At 37.0% G+C, this 18,370-nt stretch overlaps 1 protein-coding gene across 5 annotated transcripts in view; it reads left to right on the plus strand.

The window, feature by feature from the left end:
- spast (spastin) overlaps nucleotides 1-18,039 on the plus strand; it is an 83,850-nt gene extending 65,811 nt beyond the window's left edge. For 4 of the 5 annotated variants that reach the window (XM_039738765.1, XM_039738762.1, XM_039738764.1 and 1 more), the window contains one exon: nucleotides 560-3,815. In XM_039738765.1, the coding sequence (XP_039594699.1) occupies nucleotides 560-685 (126 nt within the window). In that variant the 3' untranslated portion in view covers nucleotides 686-3,815. Of the gene's footprint in view, nucleotides 1-559; nucleotides 3,816-11,204; nucleotides 11,321-17,999 lie in introns of those variants that run through there. The other variant, XM_039738763.1, reaches the window with a different exon arrangement.
- Nucleotides 18,040-18,370: the final 331 nt, after the last annotated feature.

Below are 18,370 nucleotides of genomic sequence, written 5' to 3' on the forward strand. Positions count from 1 at the left end.
AGAACATTAGACACTTCTCCTTTTGGGGCCTATTACTGTAAATAATGCATATAACTTTGTTTAAAAGGAAAAAATAGTTAAATGTTATTTTAAGTCTGAACAATATAAGAAGGCTGTTAGAAACACAATGTTTTTTCTTTTGGACCCTTTATCAGGAGTGTTATTTGATATACACTGTTCCTAAGGACAGCCCCCAGGTTAAGTAGGTCTAGGTCAAAATGTAATGGGACACTAAATACTTTCCCTTTCCTCTAAAAGATTTTATTACCTTTTAAAGAATACTTTCAAACATATCAACTAAAGTTAAATCCTAATAATAGTAGACAGACCGTTTAAATGGCTGTATAATGTTACTTTCCTTCAATGTGCCCAAGCTAAAAAAAAGTTAATTATTTACTCCAAATGAAATTAGTGTTTTGAATACTTCTATGATTGCACCATGTCCCTTTTGCCATCTGTTTCAAATGGTTTCCCTCTTGAGCTTAAATTAATACATAAATAAATTTAAATTTTTTGCATTTATGTACTGTTTATGATTCCATTTTCCTTTTGCTTTTAGATGAGAAATATTACTTTTGGAGATTTCACAGAGTCTTTGAAAAAGATTAAACGTAGCGTTAGTCCCCAGACACTAAATGCGTATATGAAATGGAATAAGGACTATGGAGACACCACCACTTTTTGACACATAATGGAAGTTCAGTAAAACAATAGGCTCATCTGCCATACTTGAGAATAAAGGGGACAACATGGACCTTTGAGGTCAAATATGTTTGTAGAAGGTTTTCTACATTCTACTTTTTGACACAAAAAATTAATTCAAGGAAGTGCACTAGAAATGCTGACATTCAGAATAATGTTCCCTACAGTGGTCTTTACAAAAAGGAAGAAGAGGATTACATTTTTTTTGCAAAACCGTGTGTATTTGGTTTTATTTCCCAGTAATGGCTTTTAAATAATGCAAACAGCACAATAAATGAAGAACAAATGAAAATAAGAATGTCAAATATTGACGTCAAGAATTATATTACGGTCCTAACGTAATCATTCCATTGAGCTTAACACAGTAAATGCACCAGCACAGTTGCAAGAAGACCTGTGCCTTAAGTTAGGGGAAGAAATAAAATCTGCAAAAATGCTGCCTTCTTTATTTATGTAAGTAAATGTCAGTCAGCTAATAAACAGGAACATAGAGGTGAGAATTGTTTATCTTGACCGTTTTATTAGCTTGCTTTTCCTTGTTAAAGTCTTCTTTATTCTTCTTAACACACCTGCCATTGGTTATTTTAATGCACATTATTGCCAGTGTTACAGCTTAGGTACTCATTTTATTTTTGAATGAGATGTCAGCTGAGCTGTCAAAAGAATTAAGCTGCAGCCTTCTAGGCAGAACAATAGGGCATCAACAATATATTATAAAGTTGGTCAGGTGTGAATGATGATCATTTCTGGTAGAATGCAAATTTATATTCGCTTATTTCTCACTGTTAATTAAAAAGTTTTTGTGATGTAATTTAGTTCTGTAGTTTGAATATTTATAATAACAAGATGAGCATTACCGTAAACTTGAATTTTGTAATGAAGACTAGAAGTGCCCTTCGACTTAAAGATCCATCATTTTCTATTGGCTCATTGTCTTTAAAAAGTAGCCTTATTTTTAACAGCCATTTTGTGTCAAAGTACATAATATTGGTTAAATCCTTTGGTGCTGTGCTCTTGATTGAGATGCTTAATCATTTCAGATTGATTTCCAACTGTGCATTTGATCATGACTTTCTTGCAATTGGATACATTTAAAGTTTTTAAAATAATTTCATAAAATGAAACATTTGATTTTGTAGCTTATTTTAAACCTAATTTATAATAAAGACTCAACAAAAGTAAAATTTGTATCATTACTTCTCTGTGACACAAAATTGCCTAGTTAGGGTAATGGTAACGTTGTCCATTGCTTTGGACAAAAAATGTTTAGAGGCATGTAATAACATGCAGAAGAAACCTGAATAACCAGATGATGGATCTACCTTTTTTCAAAGAAAGTTCTGGGTTTGTCATCTGGTGCCGTTGATGATACTCATTACCCTTAAATCTTGGCAATGTTTTGTATGTGTTTTACTTAATTAATAAATGGGTTTTTTTGAACTTATGCACAGCAAATTGGTTTTATTCTTATTGTTTTGATGTCACATTTCATATACCTGCAAAGTTCAAATTCAGTTTTGTATAAATAGTTTTGTAACCAAATGCTGGCAATAATTATGTTTAGCTTTAAAAATAAAGGAAATTGGATAATTATGGAGAAGTACGTAATTTGAAAATGTTATATTAATGATGTTTAGGTTGAGGTTTGTTTTGTACAATTGAGGCTTTTTAATATTGAATAAAAATTATTTTATTAGTTAACTGTGAAGTGCAGCATAAAAAGGATAATTTGATCATCCGTTAATATCAGTTGATCTTGTGCAGTTTTGGTCAGCAACTGTGGGAAAGCCTACATGCATTTAACCATATTTTTTGATGATGGAAGTTTAAAAATATAGATATTTTTTTCTGTGATACTGTGATGCACATCTCATTAAATGGCAAGACTGTTTCTGATTATTTCTTTGTTACTTATAGCTTTAATAGGGTTAAATTTGATCAAAGGCTAAATGCCGCGATTGTTTATCCCAGTATTTATCCTATTAATAAAGGTCTATAATTCAGTGCCCACAGGCTCAACAGACAGTTCACAAGCTTTCTGGCTGCCTGTAATTTTTTTATTAATTACCACTTGAACTAACTTTTCATGAAAAGTTTAAGTAAATTAAGCTTCTGACACATTTATTAACTTTGACATTCGCTGCTACCACCAGCAGTCATGCATTTTCAGTGAGTGTCTTGTATGAGTTTTGAAATCTCTGCACTTAAATGTATTTTTTTGTTTAACAGAAAGTGATTGAAAGCTTTTTTTTTTTTTGCCTGAAAGCCTGCTTTCAGAATACAACAAAAATTACCAAAAACGTGGTACTAGCTTTTCTTATGGATTACATCAAACTGTAAAATTTTTTGTTTTTGCTTTCTATTTTGAGTAACACAGAATTATCAGGTTTACCAGATTTTGTTTACTTGCCTTTTTCAACAGCTTAAAATGTGGAACATTTTATTGTATATTTCATCCAATGGTAAAGCTGAGCCATTACTGGAAAGCAAGTTTGTTTGTTTTTGGTTTTGTATTTGTATGTATTTATAATTGATTGGTAATTATTAAATGTCATCTTTGTTTAAAAAAACAGTTGGTATTAAAAGTCATTTTGTGTAAGCTTGCAATTTAAACTTTTTAAATTACTGTCATCTTCATCTAAAACCTTACACAAATCTTAACATAATGGAAAGGGATACAACAGTTACAAATAATTATTTTCATCAGATAGTTTTCTGGGATTTGATCAGCCAAGTTTAACTGAAACTGTGACTGACCATTATCTTTCTCTAATAAACAAATTATGCTAAAGGTGCACTTTTTATACCAACTGATGGCCGTACTTTCCATATGTACTTCCAAATGTAATGTTTGTTCTCTTTTGTATGTATATTTACAATGAGAATGTGTTCAAAAATAATTACTTTCAATAAGTACTCTTTTATACACTCTGCCAAAGCATGTTGCAAATGGAAGATGTGTCTGACAAATTCTTGTTCAAGAGAACTGTTTTTGTATATGATTTGTATGGATTATTCTGTTTGGAAATGTTTATTTAATGTACATCAAAAACAGAATGCCTTAATGTTCTGCCAGATGAAATACTTAAATAAACAGCTCAGATCTTTCAATAGATGTTGAAACAACTAATTTGGATTTATATTTAGTTGTTTTCATTGTGCCTGTTTTAAAACAATTTGTGAAACAGGTGATTTTAAATCTGTTCTAGAGTTCATTATATCAGTGTGCCATTTTTGCCAAGCTTTGGTACATTGTTTCAGTGCTGGGTCATACTCTATGCCTGGGGGAGTAGGTTTCATGTTTCTTTGTCTTTAAACTTTGTTACTTTTTTAGCTAGTTTTACAAGGATTAGCAGAGTTATAATGGCTATAGGGTAACACAGGGCAGGGTTTGGGCCTAGCACAGGCACCCAGGCTGATTAAAGGAGAAGCTCCGCTAGACGATAGGCCCTGCATTCTGTGTATTACTTGCAAGTAATTTCTATGAGAGTACCAGACACAATGTAGATTTCATAGAGATTAGACCTGGGCAAAAATAATCCGTTTTTTTTTTCTGATTAATCGTACCTTTAATTTAAATTATTCAATATTGATTCTTAAAGTCTCAAGATTGATATCGTGAATCTCTATCATGCTCAGTTACTACATGTAGATTTATATTTCTTTAGTTTTGGCGTACGATCCAACAGATGTCACTAATGCACCTGTTAAGATTTTTCTATGGGGGTAAAAAAGTCTTAACTACTTCACATAAAATGGTGTGTCCTCCTCAGCTGAAATCGGTGCCTTTGAGACTTAAATCAGATGTGTGGACTTAGTACAGATTCAGGCATTCCGCCGGTAAAGAAAAACTGGGCGCCATCCATAAACCATCTCAGTTGACATCCAAATGAGTAGAGACTAAATCTGCACAGCAGATGGCACTTAGCTCCAAGCGTTCATTTATAACAGTTTTTATCTGTAAAAAGAGTCCCTACAACTTTGTTGAAAATAAGGGCTTACAACAAATAAATACAGGTTTTAGAACTGACAAACCAAAAAGCAAATGAGTGAAGTTATTGTACCAAGGCTTTAATTAAGTTCTTAAGCAAAGCATTGCCACATCTCTCATTGCCACACTCTGAGTAGCCCTAACATATGACAGCTGGACATCTAGGGCAGCAGATTCCTACATGACAGTCACATGTCACTACATTTAAAACAACTGGGCACCTGTGGCAGATGTGTTGCAGACAAGAGCGCTGCTTGCCAGTCACACTCAAAAGTAACCTCACTGCCTATATGCGAAGCTGCCAAGATAGCTGGCTGCTGTTCCAAAAACCTTTCTAGCATCTCCAGTGTGCTCTTCCATCACATGACCACATCAGTCACTAGTTTGTGTGTTGGCAAGTCCAGTAAATGTTGCATGGTGGAAAAAGTTTTCATCATTTCTGACTCAGCCTAACAAGCAGACAATTGTTTTCAGAGCAGCCTGCGATACCAAAGTTGAGCACGTGTGCAAACCAACAGACTTGAAGTAGCTCCGTTAGCTGTACTGCATGGATTTTATTAGCAGCGTTGTCGGTCATGATGGCTGGTTCTTTGTCTTTTATGTTCCGTTCATCTAACACAGCTGGCAACAAGCATCTGCTCTAGATCCTCATTTTTAAAACGTTTCCTTTTTTTCTGAGGGAGGAACTGTAAAGACACCTTTTTGAAATGGATTAATGTGGCTAGTATATGTGAGCAATTGAAGACGTGTAACTTGTAGAATTATAGAAAGACATGAGTCTTCCTACTGTATTCTTTGAGTAATTCAAGATTTTTTTAATCGTTCATTAGGTGAATACATTTGGCAAACGGCTTAGTAACAGTTTAGTTGAAGGATGTCTACATGGAGATTCATAACATAAGAATGGGTTACTGAATAACCTACTTATTATTTAAGAAGCAGTGTTTGATTGTTTTACAACATTGTTATTCACAAGATTGTTATTCACAAGATGATACAGATATTTTATAAGTAGATGTCATTAAACTGTATTAAAAGAAGGAGCCCCCATATTATTGTGAACTCTAAAATAGCGAGAAAGAGATTTAACCACGCCTGGGGCCAGAAACAAAGGACAAATAGTGATGACAAAGTAGAACATCGTAAAGAATGCAAAAATGTTGGCGTGGTACACATGCAGAGCAGGTTATAGATAATTAAAGTACGAAAATTCGAATGGCTCAAAAAAAGGATAGTAAAGATCGCATTAGTGCAAACAAATGGAAATTATTACTCTGAAATAATGGAACAGCAAAAAGAGATTGACTAAAAGTTTAAATCTGAATAATATATTCAGAGACTTGTAGATTGTCTAATTCGTGTTGCCAGCTAGAATTGAAAGATTCCAAAAACGTCAGCGCGGTATGAAGTCCCACGAGATGGAGACTTTTAACATGAGATTCTTTCAAATCATGCCCTACTTACAACTATTTTCAAACAAGGTCATCAAACCTCAGTCGTGTGAATGCTTTTGTCAGACACACTTCCTGCGCTCTCAGCTCTTATAAATTTTATCGGGACAATAATTTTATCAAGACAGTAATTTTATATGCATTCTAGAAGACACGTCAACGACAAAGCGAAGAAGAAACAGCATGGAAAAACATTTGAAAAAGTAGTTTTATTAGAGAGAAAGGAACGGTATTCACTCACAGGCAGTTATACGTTGCATTGTCACGATGTAAGTCCAAACCAAAATTCAATGCGATCTTGAAGAAAAGTTAATTCTAAATATTGTTTTTACTAATGTTTTAAAGTAAAATTGAAAATAATGCATATGTAACAATTCCCATGAAAATAACAATCACTTTAAATTATATATCTGGTAAACCAAACCTGGGGGTGGGCGAGTGAAGCAAGCAGGGGTCAGAGCCCCCTAGTATATGTTAATTAAATAATGATGAATTTAGATTTTTTTTATTTTATTTTATTTTATATAAAAGAGCAATGATGTTTTGTTCCACATCTTGCAAATACTGATGTTAACTGTTCATTACTAATAGAGTATTTCTTCTTAAATGTCATTCCATGCTTATGAATATGTTATGAAGTCAGTATGTAGGCATTTTCAAATAAAGTGTTACTGAAATTTGTCACATTATATTAGTGTACCCTGTGCATGATTAAGTAATCTCTAAGAAAGCCAGCACTTCAATGTATTGGAGCACGCTTAATTCAATCAAGATAGAATCGATATTGAATCGGGACATTGTGATTGAAATCAAATCAAATCAGGACATCAGTGTTAATACCCAGCCCTTTTAGAGATAAGAAGAACTTCTTCTGTCCTCTCCTGCAAGTTGTAAAATGTTGGTGCACAGTCCTAGGTTGTGAGAGAAATGTTTGTATTACCCATTTACTATAGGTGCCAGGTACCTGAGAGAACCATTCATTTAAATAGCTTTATTGTACTCAAGAGTGCTTAATTAAACTAGTATTTATTTTTCTGGGACATAGTCTGAAAGGGATGTTGGTAATTGCAGCCTTTGTCATGGTTCAGTGACTTTAGAGTTTGGATGTGATTTAGGGCATATGGTTATAATGTAGGATCTTGCCCACTTTTCCAACTCCTAACTGGGTGACAGGATTTTATTTTGCTTTTTTATGTTCCCTATTTACTTTGTATCTTCTCATTAATCCTCCATTCTTTGTTTTATTTTGTCAACAACAGTTTGCTCTGTTTTAATATGTTTGTCTCTTTTAGATGTTGGGGATGATATTGCATTAGCAAAGGTGTTGAAGTTTTAGCAAAAAGATTTCTTCTCACTTTTTCTGTTATTTTATCGAGGATCATAGATGTCATTCTGCATCTGTAGCAGTGTAGTTAACACCATATGAAACTGGCATTTGTTAAGGATAAAGAATGAAGTCTAGGCAGAGTGGTCAGTTTCTATATTTGAGTATTCTTATTTGGAAACATCTTTATAAAATTAAGTTTATATGCAATTTGGAAAAATACTTTATTCTGTTATGTGATCATTCAGTTCTTACAAAGCATTGAATAGAGAAGAATTGTCATAGAAATAAAAATAACAGGGCTAATTAACCAAGCAGATCAGAATAAAGTTTGCAATAAAACAATAGGCATAACAACCTTGTAAGTTTAACATTCCAGATTTTTTTTTTTTTTTTTTTATATACACCAAGCCATCCCTAGTTGACATTTTAGGCTTCTGTTAATTTCACAAGGAATAATTAGTTTGTAAATTTCATAATGCCCATGTTAGGTTTTATCTCCCCCAACACTAACATATAAAAATGATAATTTGTCCTTTTGATTCATCTCTGCCCCTCCTAAGATGTTCTGTTTTACCGTCTTTCTGATTTTTAGAATAGCATCAAAATCTCCAGCATTTGTCTTTACCAAGTGAACATCATCCTTGAGCACTTTACAGCTACAGTATACAAGAAGCATTTCGTTCAAATGACTTAAATTGTTCTGTTTAGTGATGCATGCATGGCTTTGTGGCACAGTGATTAGTGCTGCTGCGGCTGCCTCAGAACGGTATATACCTGACTTCACTCCCCAACCCCCAATAACCACTTACTGTTTGAAGCTTTGACTTCTCCATTTGTTTAAAAGGTTTCAGAAGCTACTCTTGATTTTCCCCTTATCTGAAAGATGTGTTATATTCAGGGCCAACTTCTGTCTTACCCCAGGTACTTCAGGGATATTCTATGTTTCCACTTGACTTTGTATTGGAGTAAAATATTAAGTAGAAAATTGTTTTTTTTTTTTATTGTCTAGTTGTTTTAAAAATTAAATATGGTGCCTTAATCATTAATTAACATAAGGGGCCTGCAAACTTGGTATCGGAGAGCCATAGTGACTACAGGTTTTTTCTTCTAACCTAGTTCTTATTGTTTACTTTCTGCCACATCAGGTCATTTTTATAGAACAGATTGTTTCCCTTCTAAGGATATCATCCAAATGATTTGTAGCCTGAAGTGGGTTCTTAACTTTTTTCTCTTGTGTTTCCATCCAAAAGTTTTATTAAACCAGGTAGATCATAATGAATACACACAGGTGTAAAAGGAAACAAATTCGGTGGAGAACTGCTAGCTGATTTGTCATTTGCATTTATTGCTTAAAACAAGCAATTAAAAACCGTGAATTCATCTGTCTACCACTAAAATAAGCAGGAGATGGCAGTGAGCCATCTAAAATGAAGCATAAAAATTTTGTTTGAGCAATAAGTGCTTCTCATTGAGAATTTGTGTTGGAACAGACACCTGCAGCCACTACAGACCTCCAGAATGGACTTTGTGCATCCTGGTTTCCATTATTGTTTGTGTGGCCAAATGTTGATGGAGGCTCATCTGTTTTAAGGACCACTGTTGTTAATGTATTGCATAGGGAGAAGCCTGTGTGTCTTAGCAACTTGCATCTAGCCAAAGTGAACACAGCAAGCAGCTGAACAGTCTAATTCAGTTAGAAATGGGGAGATACAAAAGTTTGCAAATCCACTGAAGTTGGAACTGCTAGTTTATTTAAAGAGGAAATTATTGTAATCTAAGTTGAATGGTTGTGCTTTTTACCTCCCCTCTTTTAACATGAAACAAATTGGCCCTGCTTTTACAATGTTCCTGAAATGTATTATATGTTATATGTTATGTTTGAAAGTAATTCTACTGTATTTTAAACCATCACTTTAATTTCTATAATGAGTGTATTTAAATAAAACTTCATTATTCATCTTAAAATGTCTTTTTAATGTGTTCTGGTCAAGACAAATTTCGCATAATGTAAACTATTAACTTTCTGTAGTTTTTGTTTATACTTACATGTGTGTTAATTTGTGTTATTTGTGTTGTAATGTTTCACCTTCTCCTTGTAATTTACCTCACCTGTAACAGTCTGTGGACCATTGTAGATGACATGGGATGAAGTGGTTGCATTGGTTTAGCCTCCTATGGCAATGGACGAATAGGATCAGCCCCTTAAACACTGAGCAGAAAATGTTACTCACTGCCCTGTGTCTGATAACAGCTTTGTGATAGACTGGCATGCTTAGATCAGATAACTGACTTCATCTGAAACTCTTGAAGTAGGTATGTAATGTAATGCTGAAATGTGTGTGTGTGTGTGTGTGTTTATTTGTGCTACATTATGTGTGCATGACATTTAAACAGGTGGTTTTCATATTTTTTTTATCAAGGTAGAATACTTGATACATAGTCTAGTGTGCATCCCTGACTGTAGGTTATGAAAACTATTACTCGTGGCTAAACATGTATTAGATATACGTATGCATGGCTTCTTTAGAAGATGTTGATAAATATGAGTGATACAAGACTGGTACGTGCGGTCGCTCAGTAAAGATGAGGAAGGAGGTGGTGTGGGGCCGACATGGGGCCATTTAGGGAAACTACCAAAGCCCTGCATTTTTGCCTCCCCAAAATATTTTTATAAGATCTTGTATCAGGCATTCATGGAATCATCAGACAGGGTATTCCATGGGATGAAACCAGGCATTGCTTTTGAAGATTTCAGAGGCAATTTTATTTATTTGCTTTTATACATAAATGGAATTACACATATTCAGTTAAGGAAAAAAAAATCCAGTACCCTTCACAGTGTTTGTTATAACAGAAACATAACAATGCAGAATATGTGAATGTGCTTGGCAGTTGACCCGTGAATTGTTAAGAATTTGTAATGATCCTTTTAATGTGCATACTTACACTGCTCTTGCTACAACTGGGATCAACAGATTGTGGTCTGCATGTCATATCCGGCCAGAGCACTAGTTTATTCTTGCCTCTGTCAATATTCTGGCACATTTTTTTTTTATTATGCATTTTAAAATTGTATGAGGATCTTAATGTCTTGTATGTGTAGAGAGTTTGAGAGAGGCAGGTGCTGAATTCATGTTAACAAGGCACACAAGACATGGGAGAGAATCCCTATTAAAATGAATTCCACATATGTCTACATTAGCACTTTTAAAAGCAAGGGGTAGAAATGGCTTGAAGGCACCACTTGGAACAAGAGGGGCAGGTGTTCAAGCCCCATTAAACCAAAGGCCCTACAAGTGCATAGTTGCACTACTTCTGTGTTCTCGGTTCATCGCTGGCTAGGGATAAGTACTCCTGATTGACACCATCTGTCGAGCAAGTTTAAATGTTCTTCTCTGCAGTAGCTGACTGAGGATCAACACCTCTTTACCAGTTTCAGCAACATTATCACTGTGTCTGTGTGTCACCGTGTCTGCTTTATCCAGTTCAGGGTTGCCAACACATTACCATGTAGAGTGTTCTGGTATTGTATTGCTTTGATTACTATCAGTGGTTTAACACTACCTCCCCTCTAGAGATCTGTGCCCGTATTTATCAAAGAGAAAATATTCTAAAAATATAAGAGTGATGCATGTGTGTTTCTACTCTCTGGAATAGGAGTGAAAACACTCTATCAACTTTTATAATAACATCCCAGGTTTAGGAGCGCTCATGAGCTGTCTTAACTCCCTAGGAGCTACCAGAAAATGGCATTTGGGGAGAGATCGACAGGCACATCCTATCAAAAGCAGAATGTTTTGGAAACATTGGATAACAATGAACTCTCAAGAGGACAACAATTTGACAGAGGTGAACTCATTCATAAAACAGCTACAGTGTGTGGAGAAGCCATGCACTTTTGCTGAAATGAAAGTGTTGGTGATTTTATGTGTAAAATGTGGTTTTGTAGTAGTGATGATTTGGTTATGTCTCAACCAACTATATCTCGAATTTTGCACCAAACATTAAACATCCTTCCAACACGTAAGGTAATATTCAGATGTGTACATCGCCCTCTGACGTGAGGGCATGTTAAAGGAAGCTGCACACATGTACAGTGCATCCGGAAACTATTCACAGCTCCTCACTTTTTCCACATTTTGTTATGTTACAGCCTTATTCCGAAATGGATTAAATTCATTTTTTTCTTCAGAATTCTACACACAACACCCCATAATGACAACGTGAAAAAAGTTTGAGATTTTTGCAAATTTATTAAAAATAAAAAAATTGAGAAAGCACATGTACATAAGTATTCACAGCCTTTGCCATGAAGCTCAAAATTGAGCTCAGGTGCATTCTGTTTCCCCTGATCATCCTTGAGATGTTTCTGCAGCTTAATGGGAGTCCACCTGTGGTAAATTCAGTTGATTGGACATGATTTGGAGGCACACACCTGTCTATGTAAGGTCCCACAGTTGACAGTTAATTTCAGAACACAAACCAAGCATAAAGTCAAAGGAATTGTCTGTAGACCTCCGAGACAGGATTGTCTTGAGGCACAAATCTGGGGAAGGTTACAGAACAATTTCTGCTTCTTTGAAGGACCCAATGAGCACAGTGGCCTCCGTCATCCGTAAGTGGAAGATGTTCGAAACCACCAGGCGCCTCATGTATAACGCTTTGTGTAGAATTCGCACTATAACATGTCGTAAGCATAAAAGCCGAAATGTGCTTACTCACAGAAAAATACAGATGCAGGAATCTGCATACTCCAACTTCCACGTTCTTCCGCTACATAAATCCCGATCAGCATGAAAAGTAACACTCGTGCACGCACTTTACGTAATACCCCAACTCCTCCCAGAATTACGCCTCTTTGAATATGCAAATCAATATAAATCACCCTTAAGCTCAGCCTTTTGTGAAAAGACAATGGGAAAAGCACGGGGGAAAATATAAGAATTTCAGTGAATAGCAAGTGGAGGCAAAGGAAAAACCTACTATTTGTTTAATTAAACCGTGGTATAATCAACAAAATGAAGCTGATTGAGTGGCATAGCGTGTTGGAGAAACTTGAAAGGTCACGTTCACAAAATCGCACAGTGCTGGAAATAAAAAAGAAATCACATATCAAAGTCGCCGTGAAAAGGCGAGTTGTAGCCCACTGTCTGAGTGTCATATGAAAGCTTATAAGGGTACAGAGAAAAAAAAAAAGGCACACAGTGGGGGAAAAAGCACATAATGTCAACTTCACTCTCGAAATTTCCACTTTAATCAGTTAGTTTATTTTGTCATTGAAGTAGAACATCATAAATTTCATCATAAAAGTGTTTAATTAAACAGTTTGTCAAATCACATCGTTATTAAAGTAGCACGTTAAATGCTTGTATGTGATCTTCTATGTGTGTGAATCACTACTTGCTTCTTAAACCAGCTCTCTTCCTCCAACTGGACACAGAATCCATTAAATTCGTGATATTACAGTTCCCTGAATAACTAAAATACTGAGATGTATACGTGATATCATTTTCATGAGATAGGAGTTAAAGCACGTTATTAAACATGGGTTTCACAGTGGTGCAGTGATTGTGCGCAACTTTCGATGAAATAATTTAATGCAGCAGTACTCATGGGTGGCTGTAGGCTCGTGGCGGCACTGGGCAGAAGAAGAATCGGTGTCCCCTTCTCCTGCTAATGTCAATATGGTATCTTATGCACGGTGGATGGCCACGTCCCTTGCGGACACTGCATAGCCGCCTCATGCTCATGACACAAGCATTTAACTTTTGACGAAATTTGTCGCTGCGTTTTTAGCTGTTATTTTCTCTTTCTGTTTTATATTCAATATATATTGGCGTAGCCGCCCCTGCAGTCCTTGCTTTTCTTTCTCCAAGTAACCAATCGCCACACAATAAGCTCTGCAATAGACATTAAGCCATCTGTAAGCTTAGACCACAGATTCTTCAGAATGTGTAAGGAACATTGAAATATCTTCGTAGTACATGTTTAATTATTCTATCCTTCACTAAAGTCCCAGTGAAGAATATAGATTATTTAAATGAAGTTAAAGTTTTAGCTGTATAATATAATAAACATATTTTGCTGCATTTCATCTTAAAAATGATATCGTCATCATATGTAAATACACACTTTACAAGGTGGCTCAGGTTGTGCAATATTATAACTGTAGTGCAAGTTTACAGTGGGTTGATTGCACTTAAAAGTACAAACAGTTCTACAAGGAGCAATTGATTAAGTGCGTTCAAAGTTCTTGGGATGAAACTGTTTCTGAACCGCGAGGTCCATACAGGAAAGGCTTTGAAACATTTTGCCGTGGCTGAGACAGCGTGTCCTTAATGCCGTATACTGATAATTCTCTTTTCGATCAGCTGCTGCTGTGATTCACACTCAGATACAGTGATATAAATACTCCGAGTGGTGCAGTGAGAGTAATATGGAAAAAGATGATCCGCTGTGGCAACTCCTAACGGGAGCAGCTGAAAGAAGAAGGTGGTGCAGTGAGAGTAACAATGCTAAAGCAGTTATGGCATTTGGAATACTATGGCTATTCCCTGGACCATTATATTGTTACAGGTAATCTACAATCAGATGCATTACACTAATAAACAATATGCGGTTAGTTTCAGTGTATTTATAAAGCCGCATCAGGAAAATAAAGAGTAACCACACAGGAACAGTAGCACTGCTTGATGCTGGGTGCCGCCAGTCTGCAAAACCGAGCGGAAAACTTACGTACGACAAGGTATGAGGTACCATGGAAAAGTGCGTGGCTTAAAACCAAGTGTAGGTTTTATACATCACGATTTGAACTTGGAAAAGTTCTTGCGCAACATTTCTGTGCGTACGCACCGTTTATACATGAGGCCCCAGGACTCTTCCTAGATCTGGCCGACCATCTAAACTGAGCGATCGGGGTTGAAGGGCCTCAGTCAGGGAGGTGACCAAGAACCTGATGGTCACTCTGTCAGAGCTCCAGAGGTCCTCTGTGGAGAGAGGAGAACCTTCCAGAAGGACAACCATCTCTGCAGCAATCCACCAATCAGGCCTGTATGGTAGTGTGGCCATATGGAAGCCACTCCTTAGTAAAAGGCACATGGCAGCCCGCCTGGAGTTTGCCAAAAGGCACCTGAAGGACTCTAAGGCCGGAGTTATACTTCACGCGACGCATGCTGCAGCGGACACTCCTGCTACGCAAGCGTTGTAGTGTTTATACTTGCGAAGCGTAGTTTACGTAAATCTGGAGGAATCCACCAGGTGGCAGTGCGAGATATTATCGCGGTGAGAACATGTTCGGCTTCTCTGTGTTGTGAATTGCCTAAAACACCTATTAAATTCCGATAACACCTTACCACAATATCTCTGAAAAGGATGTTTATTTATTAAATCCATAAATCCAGGGATGTATGTGTCCATTCCAGGAAGCATTGGGCACGAGTGAGAAACAGTCCCTTGACGAGGCCTCAGCTCATCGCAAGGTGAATACAAGCACACACATACACTAGCGTCATTTTAGCGGCACCAGATCCCCAAATCTGCATATCTTTGGAAGGAAAACGGAGCAGTGTGGAAGACGAGCAGGAAATACCAGCAACATAACTCCCTGCGAGACAGCAGTGCTATCGCTCTGCCACCATGACACCCCCATGTGTGTAATTATTCCCCCATGTGTGTATTTATTAACAGTATTCATTATTTAAACAAAATTATATGTAAAATGTAACATACACATTTTAATGCATTTCATCATGAAAGTGATATCAAGTATAAATCTAAAGATTCTAAATGTGCAGAGAGTTGGAATATCATACATTTAATTTGTTCTGTTTGGCGATCTATTGCTGCTTTCCGCTGCTGAAGCAAAATGCCGACATACAGATGCATTCGTGGTGCTTTTATATTCAAGCGTCGCATAGTCCCGATCGTAATGACACAATACATTTTAAAAGTATCACATACCATCTTTTGTGCCATCTATTTTTTTTTTTATTTTTTTGCAACTTCACATCGGCTACATAATGTAGAGCGCTGTATTTGAGCCATTCATCAAACAGCAAAGTGCGCACATCGATCCCCGAAGGATCTCCATAGAGGCTTGCTGTCACATGTAGATAGTAAACAGAGACTCTGACGTCACATTCCGACATTTAGCACACTGCGCCCCCCGACTTTTTGCTGGTACTGCAACTCGCGCATGCGTCGCGTTAATTTCTGAGGACCTGCTCAGAGGACGCATGAAATGAACGCTGGGAACGCGTGGCAGCCATGATGCGGGCCCCTACGCATTCTGAGGGTGAAGTATAAATGAGCCCTTAGACCACGAGAAACAAAATTCTCTGCTGTGATAAGACAAAGATTGAACTCTTTGGTGTGAATGCCAGGCGTCACGTTTGGAGGAAACCAGGCACCGCTCATCACCAGGCCAATGCCATCTCTACAGTAAAGCATGGTGGTGGCAGCATCATGCTGTGGAGATGTTTTTCAGCGGCAGGAACTGGGAGACTAATCAGGATAAAGGGAAAGATGACTGCAGCAATGTACAGAGACATCCTGGATGAAAACCTGCTCCAAAGCGCTCTTGACCTCAGACTGGGTCGACGGTTCATCTTTCAGCAGGGCAACGACCCTAAGCACACAGCCAAGATATCAAAGGAGTGGCTTCAGGACAACTCTGTGAATGTCCTTGAGTGGCCCAGCCAGAGCCCAGACTTGAATCTGATTGAACATCTCTGAAGAGATTTTAAAATGGCTGTGCACCGACGCTTTCCATCCAACCTGATGGAGCTTGAGAGGTGCTGCAAAGAGGAATGGGCGAAACTGGCCAAGGATAGGTGTGCCAAGCTTGTGGCATCATATTCAAAAAGACTTGAGGCTGTAATTCCTGCCAAAGGTACATCAACAAAGTATTGAGCAAAGGCTGTGAATACTTATGTACATGTGATTTCTCAGTTTTTAAATTTTTAATAAAATTGCAAAAACCTCAAGTAAACTTTTCACATTGTCATTATGGGGTGTTATGTGTAGAATTCTGAGGAATAAAATGAATTTAATAGATTTTGGAATAAGGCTGTAACATAACAAAATGTGGAAAAAGTGATGCGCTGTGAATATTCACTGGCCCAGAGCGAATCAGCATGCATATGTGAATTTCCAGCAGTATATATATATATATATATATATATATATATATATATATATATATATATATATATATATATATATATATATATCTATACATATATATATACACATATACGAGGTGTGGCAGAAAAGTAATGAGACTGGTAACACTGCAAGCGATCTGGCAACGCTGCGCTGTTGTTCTTGATAGAGCACGTGTATCAGTCCCCTCCCATAGCTCAGTGCGAGTTTCAACTCCTTCCGTTAACTACGTGATTTTTGTGACTGCTATTAGCAAAGTTGTGTTTTTGGTTGTGCGTCATGCAAAATGGAACAGCAGAATTTGGAGCAACGTTGTGCCATTAAACAGCAAGTGTGACGTTTAAAAAGTTAAAACAGGCCTATGGGGAACATTCTTTATCCCGAGCTCAAGTTTTTCGCTGGCTCAAATCATTTTTGGAAGGCAGAAAACACGTTGAAGATGAACACCGTTCAGGGAGGACTTCAACTTCGAAAACCAATGAAAACATCAAATGTGTGAACACTCTTGTGAGATCAGACCGTCGTTTAACATTAAAAATGTTGAGTGAACAATTAAATTCGAACAGATTTACCGTTCATCAAATTTTGACTGAACATTTGCACATGCGAAAGGTCTGTGCCAAAATGGTGCCGAAAAACTGCCTACTCCATAACAGAATTTTTGACCTCAAAAGGCATTCCTGTGGTTCCCCAGCCCCCTTATTCACCTGACATCAGTCCGTGTGACATTCTCCTTTTTCCTAAACTGAAAAATGTCCTCAAAGGACGTCATTTCGGGACTTCCAAAAGAGTGTAACGGACATGCTGAAGACCATACCGGTTGAAGACTTCCAGCGCTAGTACCAACAGTGGGAACAACGTCTCCATCGGTGTGTAGCTGCCCAAGGGAACTACTTTGAAGGGGATAACATTGATGTTTGAAAAAAATAAAAACTTAGGTAAATAAAAAATCAGTCTCATTACTTTTCTGCCACACCTCGTGTATGTATGTGTGTATATATGTATATATATATATATATATATATATATATATATATATATATATATATATATATACATACATATACACACACACACACAGGGTGGGCCATTTATATGGATACACCTTAATAAAATGGGAATGGTTGGTGATATTAACTTCCTGTTTGTGGCACATTAGTATATGTGAGGGGGGAAACCTTTCAAGATGGGTGGTGGCCATTTTGAAGTCGGCCATTTTGGATCCAACTTTTGTTTTTTCAATAGGAAGAGGGTCATGTGACACATCAGACTTATTGGGAATTTCACAAGAAAAACAATGGTATGCTTGGTTTTGACGTAACTTTATTCTTTCTTGAGTTATTTACAAGTTTCTCTTTGTTTACAGCCATTGACATGTCGCAGAGGTTAACACGTGAGGAGCGGATAGAAATTGTGTTGATGTCTGGTGAACACAGTAACCGGGTCATTGCAGCAGATTTCAATGCAAGACACCCTACGAGACCACCCATCTCCCATGCTACAGTTCGCAAACTGCTTGCTAAGTTTCGTGAAACTGGTTCAGTGTTGGATTTGCCAAAATGTGGACGCATGAAAACTGTCACTAATGAAGAAACATCAGTGGCTGTCCTAGCTTCATTCAGCAAGAGCCCACAGCGTAGCACTCGCCGCATGTCACTGGAGAGTGGCATTAGTCGAACATCCCTTCGGCAGATATTAGCTACTCACAAATGGCACCCTTACAAACTCCAGCTACTG

The sequence above is a fragment of the Polypterus senegalus genome, chromosome 16 (genome assembly GCF_016835505.1).
Source record: "Polypterus senegalus isolate Bchr_013 chromosome 16, ASM1683550v1, whole genome shotgun sequence".
Lineage (NCBI taxonomy): Eukaryota > Metazoa > Chordata > Cladistia > Polypteriformes > Polypteridae > Polypterus > Polypterus senegalus.